General features: G+C 44.5%; 1 protein-coding gene across 1 annotated transcript in view; it reads right to left on the bottom strand.

The window, feature by feature from the left end:
* ADGRE1 (adhesion G protein-coupled receptor E1) overlaps positions 1 to 16,574 on the bottom strand; it is a gene marked incomplete at its 3' end in the record, with an annotated part of 44,281 nt that extends 27,707 nt beyond the window's left edge. Inside the window, exons 1-6 of the mRNA XM_079918715.1 lie at positions 16,519 to 16,574; positions 13,070 to 13,132; positions 5,838 to 5,984; positions 2,236 to 2,391; positions 1,993 to 2,112; positions 199 to 345 (exon numbers count right to left, since the gene is read on the bottom strand). Coding sequence (XP_079774841.1) covers positions 199 to 345; positions 1,993 to 2,112; positions 2,236 to 2,391; positions 5,838 to 5,984; positions 13,070 to 13,132; positions 16,519 to 16,549 — 664 coding nt within the window. The 5' untranslated portion in view covers positions 16,550 to 16,574. The remainder of the gene's footprint in view (positions 1 to 198; positions 346 to 1,992; positions 2,113 to 2,235; positions 2,392 to 5,837; positions 5,985 to 13,069; positions 13,133 to 16,518) is intronic.
* Between the last annotated feature and the right edge of the window lie 1,501 nt (positions 16,575 to 18,075).

The following is an 18,075-nucleotide window of genomic DNA, read 5'->3' on the forward strand; positions in this document are numbered from 1 at the left end:
CCTCCATCCCTAGAATAGTGCTTGGCATGTAGTAGGTGTTCAGGAAGTGTTTGTTGAATGAATGCATGAATGATTATTGGCTTCAGCTTTGCAGATGAGGGCTTTGAATTCAGCTGAGACCCACCTCAAATCCTCCCCCACCACCGCTGTCTTTGCAAACAGATTGGACTTGATTCCCCAAGAGACCCATGAACCTACCTTCACAAGTCTCTCCCAGGCCCTGGAAACTCATCTTTCCCCTGCTGGATTCAAATCCTGGGTTGCAGGCACAAGAGTAGCTTCCAAGACTATTGTGGCAAGTTGAATGCTTTGGGCAAGTTCTGGGATCGGCACATTCATCCACATCTGGTGAGTGGAAATGGAAACCCCGGTCAAGGCAGAGGAAGCAGTGAGGACAGGAGACTGCAATCAGGAGATTCACTCCACCTGTTCTCCACCTGATGCTCCCCAATGCCCAGACTTTCCCCTTCTCTCTAACGTCCTTGCATCTAAGCATGGTCTTGAGAATAATGCTGGCCAACCGTATGCAAGCAAAAGGGTGGCAAATAGTTTCAAGTCACAATGATCATAGATTGCAGAAATGGCTGTCATCCTTTACTCCTCCCTGTGTCCACAACATGGGATGAGGTTTGTGCCGTACCATGCGACATTGCCACTCCTCTCTTTAAGATGAGTTTGTTTCCCCAGCCCTTGACTGTAGCTGGCTCTATGACTTGCGTTGGTCAATAAATATGGCAGAAGCAACGTGGCGCCAGTTCCAAACTTAGACCTCAAGAAACTTACTTGCTTCTGCTCACACTTTGGACCCCTTGCCTCTGCCATATGAACAAACCCCAGGTTAATTTAAAAAAAAAAGACAAAGTGCAAGAGAGTTGGATCATCCCAGATGAGCCCCAGATATGTGAGACCCACAGCTGTCCACAAACACATGAACAAGCCCAGTGGAGACCCAAAGAAATGACCAGCAGAGCCCAACCTAAACTGCCAACATGTGGAATCCAGAACTAGACAAATGGTGGTTGTTTTAACCACCAACTTCTGGGGTGATTTGTTACTCAGCAATAGCTAACTGCTACAAATAGATCAGAAAAGTCAGAGATGACTTCAAATATCTCTAAATCCAAGTCAAGGGGGTATGTTGAGGGCTTGATCACTCCATGCCTTGCTTGATAGAGTCACCCTCCCTTTAAATAAATAATAGTGCTGCAGCAGACTCAGGAAGATGGAGCCCTTGTCTCTTGGTGAGAATATTCTGGCTGCAGTGCAGAGGATAGATTCAAGGGATCAACACTAGAAAAAGGGAAAGACTAGTGAGGAGGCTGTTGCAATACTGATGAAATCTAAACCAAGGATGGAAAAGAGTGAAGAGATTCAAGACATATTTAGCAGGCATTTTGCCCAATGACATGATGACTGATTTAATATGGAAGGGGAGGGAGGATCAAGAATAACTCTCAGGTCTTCATTCAAATACCTTTCAGGGAAAAGTTTTGAAGTTTGGGTCTGAGCTCTCCCCAGGACAGAGTTTATCTCAGTGCTACTGACACTTCAGACCAGATCATTCTTGGCTGTGGGGAGACTGTTCTGTGCATTGGAGGATGTTTAGCAGGGTCTCTGGTCTCTACCCACCAGTTGACAGTAACACAAACCACCCGCCTCCGCCACCAGTTGTGACAACCAAAAATGTCTGCAGACATTGTCAATATCTCCCCCCCACAGGGTGGTCAATGAATCACTCTAAGGATCGAGCTCCCCCCCACCGTTACTCTCAAGTACTGCCTGACCCACTGCTTAACTCATAGTAGACCCTCAACGGGAGTTCACATTCAGGTTCTTCTACTTAATAGCTGTGTATTCTTAAACAAATGACTTTACCTCTCTGAGCCTCGACTGGATTATTTCTAAAATGAGGATCATAATCCCTACCACATAGGATCACTATATGAAGTTCTTAATTAATCGAGTAGGTAAAGAAGATCAGGTTCTCTATACCTTCACAGCTCGAGTTTTTAGAGGTGTACCCAACTTGACAGCTGCACCTGTAGCTTCCCAAAGAGTTGGTACACTCAGAGTGCTCTGGGCAGATCCCACTGTCGAGGCATTCATTAATGTCTGAGGAGCAGTGGAGGACATCGGGAAGACAAAAGATTAGGTGTCTATGGTTAGAAACACAGGTACCCAACTCAGTAGGAGCTGTCCACCGAAGACCCATGCCTGAGAGCCTGAGCGCATTACCTGTACAGGTGAAATGACCTGGCTTTCCTGGGTTCCAGTTATTTCCAGTGGGAGAAGAGAAACCAGGCAAACAATCGCACTTATACCTCCCCCGCAGGTTTCTGCAGATTGAGTTAGGACCACATGGTGGGTGGCTTTGAGAACATTCATCTATATCTGGAGAGAAAAAGAGTCAGAGTGTTACAAATTTTCTTCATCTTGTGAAACAGTTTGCATTTTCCAAAGTTGGTTGAAACAATGCCTTCCATCCCATATGCCCTTAATTCAACGCCCTTTCATTGGTATTCCTTCCATCGAGCCCTGGGGTCTACATTTCCTCCCCTTGAATCTGACCATGCTTGTGACTATGGTGGTGGTGACACTAGGTCCTAAATATACCATGCAAGTCATAAAAATGTCACACACTTCCACCTTGCTCTCTTGAGAAGCTGGTGCTTGACTCAGCCGCCACACTGTGAGGAAGCTCAACCAGCCATGAGAAAGCAGCCCACGTGGAGAAGAACTAAGACCTCCAGCCCACAGCCCTGGCAGAGCAGCCAGCCAACAGCCAGCACCAGCTTGCCAGCCTTCTGAGTGAGCCCCCTGCAAACTGGATCCTCCAGCCCCAAGCTAAGCCGACTCAACTAACAATGTGTAGAACAAAGTCAAGTCATCCTCAGCAAAACTCAGTCCAAATGGAAGATTCATTCATGAGCAAAATAAATGATTGCTGGTGTTTTAATACACAAAGTTGGCTGCTCCCCAGCAATAGATAACCAGAACAGTTTCCAAACCCACCTCTAGGAATTTACTCATTGAAGCACCCATAGAATTGTGCAGTCATGGTACCATGGGGTGGTCCTCCCCTAATCTCCTTCAGCCCTACTCTGTCAAGTCACCCTGAATAAACACTTACGATGCACTTGTCGTGCAAATAGAACTTAAAGGCAAGTACCCTACAGCTCCCTCCCAGCAAACTGTGCCTCTCCTAGAGAGAAATCTGTACCTGCCACTATATATCAAGATAAGATCACAGGAATGTTCATTCCAGCTTTAAGTCATGAAACATTAGAAAGACCTAGTGTCCATCAATTGCAGGGTGATTAGGTCTGGAGTTGACATAAAGAATAAGGTAGCATAGTCCTTCATTTGACAAATATCTATCAAATATTCACAATGTGTTAGGTACCACAGGTCAAAGACATAGAGTGGACAAGATCCTTGCTGTAGTACCCACCATTTTGTAGATGGGGAATGTTGCCCTCACCCATTATTTAAAAACAAGGGACCAACAAGACTACTGTGCTTACTGAATAACCCATGAACTGTAGCCTAAAGATTTTAAAAAGTATGTTTGTACAGATGACCAATGAAAAGATGCTCAACATCACTAATTATTTGAGAAATGCAAACCAAAACTACAATGAGGTATCACCTCACACCAGTCAGAGTGGCCATCATTAAAAAGTCTACAAATAACAAAGGCTGGAGAGGGTGTGGAGAAAAGGGAACCCTCCTAACACTGTTGGTGGGAATGTAAATTGGTGCAGTCACTATGGAGAACAGTATGGAGGTTCCTTAAACAACTAAAAATAGAGCTACCATATGATCCTGCAATCCCACTCCTGGGCATATATCCGGACAAAACCATAATTTGAAAAGATACATGCACCACAATATTCATAGCAGCACTATTTACAATAGCCAAGACATGGAGGCAACCAAAATGTCCATAAACAGTTGAATGGATAAAGAAGATGTGGTCCATATGTACAATGGAATATTACTCAGTCATGACAATGAATGAAATAATGCCATTTGCAGCAATGTGGATGTACCTAGAGATTATCATACTATGTGAAGTCAGACAGAGAAAGACAAATACCGTATGATACCACCTGTATGTGGAATCTAAAATATGACACAAATGAATTTATTTGCAAGCCAGAAATAGACTCCCAGACATAGAGAACAGACTTGTCATTGCCAAGGGAGTGGAGGGGAGGATGGAATGTGAGTTTGGGGTTAGCAGATGCAAAGTATTACATTTAGAATGGATAAACAACAAGGTCCTGCTGTACAGCACAGGGAACTATATTCAATATCCTGTAATAAACCATAATGGAAAAGAATCTGAAAAAAAAAATATATACACACACACACACATATACAGACACACATATACATATATATATAGCTGAATCATTTTGCTGTATAGCAGAAATTAACACAACATTGTAAATCAACTATACTTCAATAAAAAATAATGTTTTAAGAAAGTATGTTTGGGGTTCCCTGGGAACTATAATAATACAAATCAGTTATCTTGTTCAGAGCTCAGCAAGTGATTTACAGCCCATAAGTCAAATCCAGCCTGCTCCCTGTTTGTGTAAATAAAGTTTTATTAGAACACAGCCCCACTCATTTATTTCTGTATCATCTGTGGCTGCTTTTGCAGTACCCCTGGAGTACTAAGTAGTCAAGAGAGATCATTCAGCCAGCAACCTCCAAAATATTTACTATCCGGCCCCTTACAGAAAAAGTTTGCAGACCCCTGCAAACTACGTCAGAGGCATAGTCGGACCTTTACAGTCAAGAGGAGAGTTTGGGTCTAAATATAAGGGCTACAAACCAAAAACTTAGCTTATTCTGGGAATTATTTTAGTTTCTATTATTTATGTTGATAGTAGCTCTTGGGACGGTACATGTGCCTAACACACTGCATACACTACTGCATATAATCGCAAATATCCTTTAATGTAGGTACTCTTATACTCCCATTCTACAGATGGAAATAGTGAGGCTGAGAGAGATTAAATACAATTTCCCAACGCTTCACAGCTGGACTGTGGCAAATAGGTAAGTGGTTGAGAGATCGCTGTTACACTCAAAAAGACCTGGGTTTGAATTCCAGTTTGACTGATCCTAAAGAAGTCGTTTCAGTTCTCCAAGCCTCAGTCTTCTCATCTGTACGGTGGAGATCATCACAACGACTACACTTGACGTAATGTGAAAATGCACGTAAAGCCCCTCACACAGGGCCTGGCTCTCAATATATGCGGAAAATCTTGTGATTTGCATAGAGAGGCGACCAGAAGGAAATCAGTGGTTATTTCCAGATATTGACAAACAGCATAATTTTGTTTCTTTTTATTCTAACACTTGTCTCTAATCATTGGAGGTTTTTGTGACCAGGAACAGAAAGAAAGAAAGAGGGGGTGAGGGGGAGGGAGGGAGGGAGGAAGGAAAGAGAGAAAGAGAGGGGGGAGAGAGAGAGGGAGAGGGAGCGAGGGAGGGAGGAAGGAAGGAAGGAAGGGATTAAGAAATAAAGAAAGAGAAAGAAAGAAAGAAAGAAAGAAAGAAAGAAAGAAAGAAAGAAAGAAAGAAGGAAAGAAAGAAAGAAAGAAAGAAAGGAAAGAAGGAAGGAAGGAAGGAAGGAAGGAAGGAAGGAAGGAAGGAAGGAAGGAAGGAAGGAAGGAAGGAAGAAAGGGAGAGACAGGGAGGGAAGGAGGGAGGAAATAACGCTTGGGAAAAAAGAAAAAGTACCTACATCTGCGGCCCAACCAGCTTCCACCTGATTTTCCAACTGAATGATAGCGGATTTTGAGGGGGCATGAACTCACCTTTGCATTTCACTTGTGGGTCCCTGAACTTCGTCTGTCCATTGCTGGACAGGAAGCCTTTTTTGCAAGTACAGTAGTAACTTGTTGAAGTGTTGGTGCAGGTTGCGTACGCCGGACACATGGTGGTGTCTGTACACCCATTCATATCTAGGCAATGGAGAAGAAAGGATTTGGGTTAGAGCACCGAGTGGGCTGCAAGGGAAGCCAGCGCAAGAGAAGGAAGGTGACTGTTATGAGTTGAATTGGGTCCCCCCTCCCCCAAATGTTGAAGTTATTGAAGTCCTAAACGCTGGTCCCTGAGAATGTGACCTTATTTGGAAATAGAGTCTTTGTAAATGTAATTAAGACCTAAATTAAGATGAGATTATACTGGAGCAGGGTGGTCCTTTAACCTGATATGATTGGTGTCCTTCTAAGAACAAGAGGCGAGGCACAGAGACAGGGAGAACAGCACGTGATGATGGAGGCAGAGATCAGAAGGGCGCATCTACAAGTTAAGGACCACTAAGCATGACCAGCAACGCCCGAAGCTAGGAGAGCTCGGAACAGATTCTCCCCTACAGCCTTGAGAGAAAGCACCTCGATTTCAGACTTCTGGTCTCCAGAACTGTGCGAGGATACATTTCTGTTGTTTTGAGCCACCTGGTTTGTGGTAATTTCAGCAGCCCTGGGAAACTGATACAGCCACCAAGGGAGCTCAGTGAAGGACCTTATAGACCCCAGACCCTTGCTGCTCCAAGTGTGGTCCACAGACCAGTAGCATCTGCCTCATCTGGGATCCCCAAGAGATCTTGGGAAATCAGATGCTGATTCGGGTCTCGGGATGGACCTAAGATTCTGCATTGTTAACAAGTCCCTGAAAGAGCATCAGAGCTCTAGACAGAAGAGTTATGAGCGAACATTACAGCCCTGCAACTGATTTTATTGCAGCCCCTGCTGACATCTTTTTTTTTTTTTTTTTTTTTTGCGGTACACGGGCCTCTGACTGTCGTGTCCTCTCCCGCTGCAGAGCACAGGCTCTGGACGCGCAGGCTCAGCGGCCATGGCTCACGGGCCCAGCCGCTCCGTGGCATGTGGGATCTTCCTGGACCGGGGCACGAACCCGTGTCCCTTGCATCAGCAGGCGGACTCTCAACCCCTGCGCCACCAGGGAAGCCCACCTGCTGACATCTTGATTTTAGCCCAGTAGGACCCATTTCGGACTTCTGACCTCCAGAGCCATAAGATAAGGTTTTTGTTATTTTAATCCACCAAGTCTATGGGAATTTGTTACAGCACCCACAGAAAACAAATCCAGATCCCATTATACAGCTGTGGAAAACTGAGGGTCAGAGACGTTCAGTGACTTGCCCGAGGACACACAGCTGGTGAGAGGCGGCAGCAGGCCTGTCAAAATCCAAAGTGCGTGGTTTTCACTACTGCTAGGCAAGAAGAGGTGGGTCTGGCTGGAAACGGAATAAATCTTCAGGCAATTTCTAAGACAATTCTATGCAAAAACTTTTTCAATTGGTTGTTTCAAGTCTTTTGTCTTGATGGACTGTAAGCTCCCAGAAGGCAGGGGGTTGTGTCTGTCTCATTTACTGCTGTGTCCCGAGTGCATAGTGGGTGCTCGGTCATGAAGACCTCACTGAGAAGGTAACATTTGAGCAAAGACCTAAGGGAGCTGAGTGAGTGAGCTATGAAACTATTTAAGGCAGAGGAAACAGCAAGTGCAAAGGTCCTGTGGCAGGACCATGCCTAGTGATGTCATGGAATTACAAGATGGGTGTGGTTGGAGCAGAGTGGATGACAGGTCCATGGGAGGAGGTGATATGACAAAATCACGTAGGATCTGCTGGACCATTGTAAGGTTTCAGCTTTTTATCAGAGACGGATGGGAGCCATGGGAGAGTTTGAGCAGAGGAGGAATACAGCATCACTTGGGTTTTCACATGATCCTTCTGGCCACTGGTTGGAGGATGAACTGTATCGGAGCAGAGGTAGGATGACCAGGTAGGAGGCAACTGCACTTGTCCAGGTGAGCGATGATGGTGGATACAGCCCGGGTGGGAACAGGGGCGCACATAAGATTCTGGGTTTATTCAGAAGGTAATGCTAATGGGATTTGCCGATGGATTGGATGTGGGATGTAATAGAAAGAGAGAAGTCAACAGAAGTGACCCCAACAATTAGTCAGATTTATAAAGTGCTGCAAAAACAAAAGGGACAGATTTTCATTACTAAGGTCTTGAAAGCCAGACTCTTTGCTGCCTGCACACTGCCTTGTTTATTTCCCTTCCCTGCACTATGCCTCCGGTTTTATCTCTCTTCTCATTTCCAGCTTCCTCTTTCATCTGCAAAGGCAACATTTCTTTTTGCAGATTTACTGTGTATTACCACTTGTGATCTCTCAACTCTGAGTTTCCCATTACTTCCTTTCTTCCTCTAGCCCAATCTCTCAGGACTCAAATCCACCCCAAACCAGAATAGCAACACGGTCCTGTGTGACCGGCCACCTGCTAGCTTCTCTGGCTCATCTTCTACCTGGTCCCACCACCCACACTCACCTCTGCTCAGTTCTCCAAATTCTTTCTGGCCTGCAGATCTTGAGACGTGCCAGAATCATGTGAGCCAATTCCTTACAATAAATATTAACATATACTTATATGTAGCTATCCATTCTATTGATTCTGTTTCGCTGGATAACCCTGACAAATACAAACACCTACTATATGCCAGGCAATATTCTAAGCCCTGTGGATTCAGCAGAGGAACAAGACATACAAAATTCCCCACCTTCACGGAGATGATAATCTGATGAGGCATACAATGTCAAAACTAGGGTAGTCACTGAGAAGATAACTCATGAGCTGAAGCATACAGAAGGTGAAGGAGGGAGCCATGTATATATAGGGAGCAAAAGATTCCGGGCAGAAGGAACAGCACATGCAAAGGCCCTGGGGCAGGACAGTGCCTGGTGTGTTACAGGAAGAGCAAAGAAACCCAGGTGGCTGGAGCAGAGTGAGCGAGGGGGAGAGAGAGGGAGGAAGGGAGGGCAGGGAGGAGACAGGGCAGGTCGTGCAGGACTTTGTGGGCAGCAGGGAGGACTCAGACTTTTGCCCTGAGGGAGGAGGGAACCCTGGAGGGCTGTGGGCAGAGGTGGGGCAGGACCTGACTCAGGGGCTCACAGGCGCCCTCTGGACATTCTTAGAAGGGCAAGGAAACAGGAGACCGGGGCAGAAGCCACTTCAACAATCCAACCGAGACATGCACATGATCCTCAACCGTGAGCACAACAACTTAATAGATGGTCACTTAATTGACGAACATAGAAAATGAGACTCAAGGAGGCAAAGAGACTTTTAAAAATATAACTAGAACTACCATTTCCTAGGTGTCTTCCACCTGCCCAGCCCCTTCCTTAGATGTTCTGCAGTCCTCACGATAATACTTTGAGGAGAGATGACCAAGCCATCCTGGTTTTCCCAGGACTTTCCCGGTGTTAGCACTCAAAGTCCAGCATCCTGGGAAACACCCCTTCCCTCCAGTCTGGGTCAAGCCAGGATAGTGGGTCACCCTACTTCAAGGTAAACGTTAGGACTCCTTTCTACAGATGTGGAAAGGGAGGCCCAAGAGAGTTTGTAAAATCGTTCCCAGGTCACACCACGAGTCAGGATGCAAGAGAAGAGCCAAGCAGAGTGGACGGGTGTTAAGAGGGAGTGAGGATGTGAAGAGGAAAACCCAGCCTCTTCCTGGGGATTTATCACCATCAGCTCACGAGTCCTTCACACCTTGCCAAGTAAGAAAGGATGGGATTCCAATGTTCATGGAAGCACTTTTTATAAGAGCCAAGACATGGAAGCAACCTAATGTCCACGGACAGATGAATGGATAAAGAAGATGTGAGATATATATATACACACATACACATACAATGGAATATTTCTCAGTTATAAAAAAGAATGAAATAATGTCATTTGCAGCAACATGGATGGACCTAGAGATTATCATATTAAGTGAAGTAAGCACTTCTATGTGGAATTTTAAAAAAATGATACAAATGAACTTACTTACAAAACAGAAATAGACTCACAGACATAGAAAACAGACTTATGGTTACCAAAGGGGATAGCGGGCGGTGGGGAGAGGTACATTAGGAGTTTGGGATTAACAGATACACACTACTATATATAAAACAGGTAAACGAGGACCTACTGTATAGCACAGGGAACTACGTTCAATTTCTTGTAATAACCTATAATGGAAAAGAATCTGAAAAAGAATATATATACACGTGTGTGTGTGTGTGTGTGTGTGTATAAAAATGAATCACTTTGCTGGACACCTGAAACTAACACAACATTGAATATTAACTATACTTCAATTTTTAAAAACAATTTAAAAAAAGGAGGTGGGGGGAATTCTCTGGCAGTCCAGTGGTTAGGACTCTGTGCTTCCACTGCAGGGGGCATGGGTTTAATCCCTGGTGGGGGAATTAAGATCCCACATGCTGCGCGGTGAGGTCAAAAAAAAAAAAAGTTTTAAAAATATGGGTGGGGGGATAGCAGCGGCTCTCGGCCCTACCCCCATCCAATTTACCTGATTGGCATCGCATCCCCGCCACTGTCTCACTGGCCTAGAAGTATTGCCTGACAGATGACGGAGTGTAATGGTCTCTGAGCAGGTGAACCTCTGTGATGTAATTCACACTCCAGAGCTCCTCCTGGGACCAGGCTGTGGCTGAAACTCTCCTGAAACACGTTCTGAGTGGCTTGTTCTTCCCCTATCCAATCCTGCTTCCCTCCCTCCCCTACAAGTGTCTCCTGAGAGCCCTTCCTTAATAAATTGCTCACACAAGAATCCTCACCTCAGACTCTGCTTCTATAGAAATTAACCAAAAGCAGGTGGTGATCCTTATTTTTGTTTCTTTGGGTTTTTAAAAAAATTTTTTTATTGAGGTATAGTTGATTTACAACGTTGTATTAGTTTCGGGTGTACAGCAAAGTAATTCAGTTCATATACATATATATATATTCTTTTTCAGATTCTTTTCCATTATAGGTTATTCCAAGATATTGAATACAGTTCCCCATGCTATACAGTAGGACCTTGTTGCTTAACTATTTTATATATAGTGCTGTGTATCTGTTGTTTCATTTGTCTTTATCTTTTTTTAAGAAGGTAATAATTGGGCTTCCCTGGTGGCGCAGTGGTTGAGAGTCCGCCTGCCAATGCAGGGGACACGGGTTCGTGCCCCGGTCTGGGAGGATCCCACATGCCGTGGAGTGGCTGGGCCCGTGAGCCATGGCCGCTGAGCCTGTGTGTCCGGAGCCTGTGCTCCTCAGGAGAGAGGCCACAACAGTGAGAGGCCCGCATACCGCAAAAAAAAAAAAAAAAAAAAAAAAAAGAAGGTAATAATTACTTATAGTAAAAAAATTCAAACAATGCCGAAGTATATAAAATTAAAAGTGAAGATTTCCCTGTGCCCCATCGTTATTCTCAGGGGTCACCACTGTCAAAAGCTTAGAGTGCATCCTTTAAGGCTAGGTCCTATTCACAAGCTCAGTCATGTAAATATAACATTAAATATGATTGAATTTATAAATTCACACAATTTTTTGAACACAAATGGTATCACTCAACATACAGTCCGCTGTGCTGTCCAACACGTAGCTACTAATCATATATGGCTGTTTACACTGAAATCTATTAAAATTAAATAAAATGAAGCATTGATTCTTCAGTTGCACCAGCCTCATTTAAGTTCTCAGTAGCTCCATTGACTGGTGACTACTGTAGATCTAGAACATGTTCATTGTCATAGAAAGTTCTTTTGGACAGCTCTATTCTACTATTCCTTTCTTTTTCATGTAACCAAGAGCAGCAAAATTTGCCAAGTGTTGAAGTTGAGCAATGGGTACATGGGAGTTTGTTATACTATTTTTCCTACCTTTGAACGTTTAAATATTTCTATAGTTAAAAAAATTAAGAAAATAATGTTTGGGGCAATTTTCCAAGTCAGTTCACATGACCAAACTTAAGCTTTTTATCAGCTGTATAGCATTCCATTATATCCATGGGCTCTAACTGTGCCAGAGATAGCTAGGTAGCCCAAGATCAAACAAAAACTTCACACTCTCCTTTCCGTGGTGTAGAATTGACAGTAGGAGGCAACTACCCTGCCATGGACTACATTTCCCAGCTCACCTTGCACCCAGGTATGGTCACGTGACCATGAACGGCCGTTGACGTGTGTCACTGCAGAGCCTGAGTTTTGATAATGTGGCTTCGCCACTGTCTGCAGAGTCTCTGAGATACTAGGATGGCTGAGCCACAAAACAGAAAGCAGCTGGGTCCCCGAATCACTACATGTAGGAAAACCACCCACCAGCCAGAAATATCCTCATTGGACTCTTAAACAAACAAGAATGAAATTTCTTCTTCTTAAGCCACTGACAGTTTGGAGTTTATTTGTTACAGTAGCTTGAGCTGGTCTCACAAATGCAACGATTTATCCAGCCAGTCCCCTGGTGTAAGCATACATTTAGTTTATTCCAAGTTGTTACCATGTTTTTTTCCCCAGCGGACAAAACACCCCATTCAGAGTCCACACTTCACTGCTGCAAGATGCCATAAGCTATCCCTATGCCAACACCCACACACCATCTCGGGAGGAACGAGAGGAGGGTGAGGAGATTTGAAAGATTAACTCTTCGTACCATAAAGGCTGAGTTTCCCAAATAAGGCGGGGCCAGGAAACTGAGACACTGAGAACACAGAACTGGCCATGTTTCTCCTCCTGGATCCAGCAGGAGCTTGTGTGGAAGATCAGAATACTGAACAAAACACCTAAAAATGCACTTTTTTTCCCCACGTTGAGTTGTAGTTTAAATAAATCCCATCCCCATCCCCACTGCCCCATCATTCATGAAGCTCTTCTCACACATGCCAGGTAGTATACAACATTACCTCTTTGGTTTTAAGCTTCACAACATCCCTGTGACACAAGAACCCTCGTTACCTGTGTCTCGCAGCTGAGGAAACTGAAGATCAAAGAGGTCGAGTGACCGGCCTGAGGTCACACAGCAAGTTTAAGGCACAAGAGAAAAAGCTTGGGTGGGAACCGGGAGACCTGGATGTTATCCCTTCTCAGCCACGGACTAGCTTGTGGCAAGTGTCCAGCTGTGTCTCAGCCTCCTGGGTCAGAAGATTCTCCTCCCCGCCACACTGGGCATATAGATTCCCCAACTTACGTCTTGCCATTGATTCCAGTGAGGGTAATGTGAACATTCCCCAGGTGTATATACCACAACACCCTGTGAAAAAAAAAAGAAAAACACCATGACCCATCAAGAAGCTCTTTGGGCTTCCCTGGTGGCGCAGGGGTTGAGAGTCCGCCTGCCGATGCAGGGGACACGGGTTCGTGCCCCGGTCCGGGAAGATCCCACATGCCGCGGAGCGGCTGGGCTCGTGAGCCATGGCCGCTGAGCCTGTGCGTCCGGAGCCTGTGCTCCGCAACGGGAGAGGCCACAGCGGTGAGAGGCCCGCGTACTGCAAAAAAAAAAAAAAAAAAAAGAAGCTCTTTGGACTCAACCTGAAAAACTACTCTTGGTGTAGCCTCATAGAAACGGGTTTGATGAGCTTAGACGAAAGCCCCAAGTGAATGACAAGCATACATTATTTTATATAACATTCACAGCCACCATTCCTGCTTTTCTGCACTTCATTTTCATTTTGTTTGTATTATCTTCATTTTTTTTTCATTTACAAAGAGTTCCAGATGATTTTCAAAAACATACATTGAAGAAATTCCCTGGAGGTCCGGTGGTTAGGACTCCGCACTTCCACTGCAGGTAACATGGGTTCGATCCCTCATTGGGGAGCTAAGATCCCACAAGCCGTGCAGCACGTCCAAAAAGAAAAAAAAAAACTAATAAGAACCTACTGTATAGCCCAGGGAACTCTACTCAATATTTTGTAATGACCTATATTGGAAAAGAATCTAAAAACGAGTGGATATATGTATATGTATAACAGATTCACTTTGCTGTACACCTGAAATTAACACTACATTGTAAATCAACTCTACCCCAATAAAAATTAGAAGAAAAAAAATCCCCATACATTGAAACATGCATTCTCAAAAGAAATGATATCTGCCCCCAAGAGCAAAACTTGGTTCTTGGGGAGAAACAAAAAAATCTTACTCTTCATGTATAAGACACATACAGATATACATATAATATATAAATAAGTATATAGTATATCTGTAGTATTAAATTTTAATGGGAGGGTAAGACAATTTTTTTAACATCTAAAAGGCAGTGCAGCCCCCCAACATTTAGCTCCTCTCCATCATCACATCATATCATCATCACCATCATCATCATTATCATCATCTTCAGCATCACCAACACCATCACCACCATCATCAATGTCAACATCACCACTCTTTGCTTATTAAGGGCAGAATAGAGTGCTAAGGGCCAACACCAGTGCTGACACCCCAAAGAAACAAGTCTGCATCTTAGCATTTGAGGTCCACAAATTACCTGCTCCTTCTAATGAAACCTGCCAGTCGACAAGTCCCACAGACCCAAACTCCCAACTTTCTTATTTTCACTAACTGAAATTCTCTTGCTCTTTACTTATTTTAAAGGCAACAGAACATCGTGTTTAAGCATACCAGCGCTAGGGTCAAAATGCTTGGGCTTAAAACTCTGGCTTCACCAATTACAGACTACGTGGCCTTGGGAAAGTTACCTAATCTCTTTGTGACCAAATTTTCTCCTCAGTGAAATAAGGGAAACGGATCCAATGTACAACACAGAGAAAACCCACACTTGTTGCTTAGATAAGATCTCCCATTCTTAGATTTGAACCAGAGACCAAAACTCACAAGACCCGTGAAGGAAACCATGACATGAAAGATAAGCAAGACCCAGAAAAACTGACAGCTGAAGAAAAAACACCGGCTCCATCTCATTGTTCAGGCCTCAGCACGAACATCACTTCTGCAGAAATACCTTCCCCTGACTTCCCTCTTCTACGTAAGCCCCAGTCACGCTCTATGACAATTTCTTTCAGAGCGCTTGTCGCTCCCTGAAATGCTTTGTTTATTTGTTCTTTGGAGTGGCATAGCTTAGAGACGTACAGACTCTGGATCCAGGATGCCTGTTTCTAAATCCTAGCTCTGCCCCTCACTAGCTAAATGGTCTCGGGCAAGTTATTTAATCTCTTTGGCCTCATTTTTCTCCTTTGTAAAATGGGACTATTTTATTGGAATCGGGGTATAGCTGCTTTACAATGTTGTGTTAGTTTCTGCTGTTCAGCGAAGTGAATCAGCTATGTGTATACATAGACCCCCTCTCTTTTGGATTTCCTTCCCATTTAGGGCGCCACAGAGCATCGAGTAGAGCTCCCTGTGCTATGCAGAGGGTTCTCATTAGTTATCTATTTTATACATAGTAGTGTATATCTGTCAATCCCAATCTCAGTATTCATCCCATCCCCGCCCTTTCCGCCCCTTGGTGTCCATACGTTTGTTCTCTACATCTGCGTCTCTATTTCTGCTTTGCGAATAGGTTCATCTGTACCACTTTTGTAGATTCCACATACATGCGCTAATATACAATATTTGTTTTTCTCTTTCTGACTTACTTCACTCTGTAGGACAGTCTCTAGGTCCATCCACGTCTCTACAAATGACCCAATTTTGAAAATAAAAACAAAAATAAACAAATGGGACCTAATGAAACTTAAAAGCTTTTGCACAGCAAAGGACACCATAAACAAGACAAAAAGACAACCCTCAGAATCAGAGAAAATATTTGCAAATGAAGAAGCTGACAAGGGATTAATCTCCAAAATATACAAACAGCTCATACAGCTCAATATGAAAAAAGCAAACAACCCAATCAAAACATGGGTGGAAGACCTAAATAGACATTTCTCCAAAGAAGACATACAGATGGCCAACAGGCACATGAAAAGATGCTCAACATCACTAATTATTAGAGAAATGCAAATCAAAACTACAGTGAGGTATCACCTCACACCGGTCAGAATGGCCATCATCAAAAAATCTACAAACAATAAATACTGGAGAGGGTGTGGAGGAAAGGGAACCCTCTTGCACTGTTGGTGGGAATGTAAGTGGGTACAGCCACTATGGAGAACAGTATGGAGGTTCCTTAAAAAACTAAAAATGGAACTACCATATGACCCAGCAATCCCGCTACCCTGAGAAAATGGGACTATTATTGACCCAATATCAGAGGCATTTAGTGAAGATTGAATACATTCTCTATTTGAGGAACTTAGAACGGTGCTACTTCGGAGGTTGCTATTACCGTTAGTGGCTTTCTTTCTTCCTATCTCCTCCCACCGGTATGTCAGCCTCACAAGGGCAGAAACCTTGTCTGTTTGTTCACTGCTCTATTCTCAGTGCCTAAAACAGCACCCAGCATACAGTAGGTGCTCAGGAAATACATGTCAACTGAATGACTATAACGAAACTCTTCCTTGACAGATGAATTCCCTGAACCGACTGATTTTGGTCAAAGGTTCCCCAGTGAAGATGTTTGCAGTGTCCAGCCTAGAATTATGATCTCTTGTCTGGACAGTCGAGGCCCTCCCTTTTCCTTACAGTCTAGTTCCAGTGCAGGCTCTCCCCAGACCCCCTATTCAGGCTCGTACTCACCCCAAAAGAGGAGAAAACTGAAGCTCCACATCGTGCAGTTTCTGTCATTGAATGAAGAGTACTTTCTCGCTGTTCCCAGGGTTTTCAGTAACAGAGGGTGTGGGGAGAGGGGAAGGGCAGAGCCAGCATTGCTCAATGCACCCAAGGCATCATGGCCCTTTTTGCTGAGTTGCCTCCACTCATAAAGGAGAGTCTGACAAACCTCTAATCCTCTCCTTTCTCCACAGTGAAGAGAAGTTTGTCTGGCTGATGGGTCCCTGTGTGGGTCTATCTCCCTCTCTCTCGCTCCTTCCTTCCTGCTCACTTTTTTCTTCCCCCAGCAACATCTATCTCCTGTCTCTCAGCACCTTATTTTATTGCACCCAATAATAAATAAGCTTCCACCACCCAATGAGCAAGCCCCAAACTCAACGGTCTCCTCCCAGCCTGCCCCCATACAAACCATCATCAGAGCCCTCAGCTACCAGGCACTGTGCTAAACACGTTTCCAATAAAAGTTGATTTCACTGTCATGTCAACATCATATACTAGGGATTCCTACCCCCACCTATTTCACCAAAAAAATACAATTAAAATGGAAACCAAGGTTGAGAGAGGAGATGCAACTTGTCCAAGATTCCCCGGACCCGAGCTTTGAATCCGGAACCCTCTGACTCCGAAGTCTAGAGCTTTCACCATTTCATTTGCCTTTAGCTCCGCACAAGAACTGATCACTGGACAGTGACACACCCCATTCCCAGCACTGCCCCCAAACCAACCCAACACACACACACACACACACACACACACACACACACACACACACGTGCCATCTCATCTAGGAATGTCTTAGTTAGGGTCCCCCAGTTGCAGATGCTCAGACAAGGATTCTCGTGAAGGTAGTTCATCAGGGAGGTGACCCCAAAAAACTCCAGCTGGGGATGGGGGAAGTGAGAGAGGGAAGGGAAAGAGCCTGCAGTGAATTTTATCAGGCAAGTTACCCAATAAGAAACTGAAACTTAATGTGGCTGGGGACCTCTGGAAGGTAACCTAGAGCACGCTCTTCAGAGTTATCCCAACTGTCAGGGGAGGGAGTTGGGGTATTTATCCACCAGCTACTGTCAGTCACTGATTGAGGCTTGTGTCAACCCAAGACCTGGCCTCCAAGCAGATAGAATGGGCTCCAGTTCATAACCCTGTTGATAACAAAATGCAGTGGCCGGCACATGTCAGTCTAGTGTGCCTTAAGGGTTGAAGGTCATAGGTGTGGACGGGCACCAAGAACACCTGCTCCAAGCCAAAACTTAGGTGCAAAGACCAGCCCCACGTTCTTGGGAAGAAGAGCCCCACTTGTTTTTATGTTCTCCTTTATTGCTCTGTGCAAGGCAAAATATACACCTTGGAGTTATGATCGCTGAAGCAGATTCATCAGTGGTTCCTTCTGTTCATCAGGAGACCCTACCCAGTGAGGCTGCAATTAAGAGGCAGCACAGAAATACAGTAAAGTTCACCAAGAAGGGAGATAAATGGAGCAATGTTAAGAGAAGCTCCGGAGGATAAAAACACTCTAGCACCAGG

Source organism: Stenella coeruleoalba, assembly GCF_951394435.1.
Source record: "Stenella coeruleoalba genome assembly, chromosome: 3".
NCBI classification, from domain to species: Eukaryota; Metazoa; Chordata; class Mammalia; order Artiodactyla; family Delphinidae; genus Stenella; species Stenella coeruleoalba.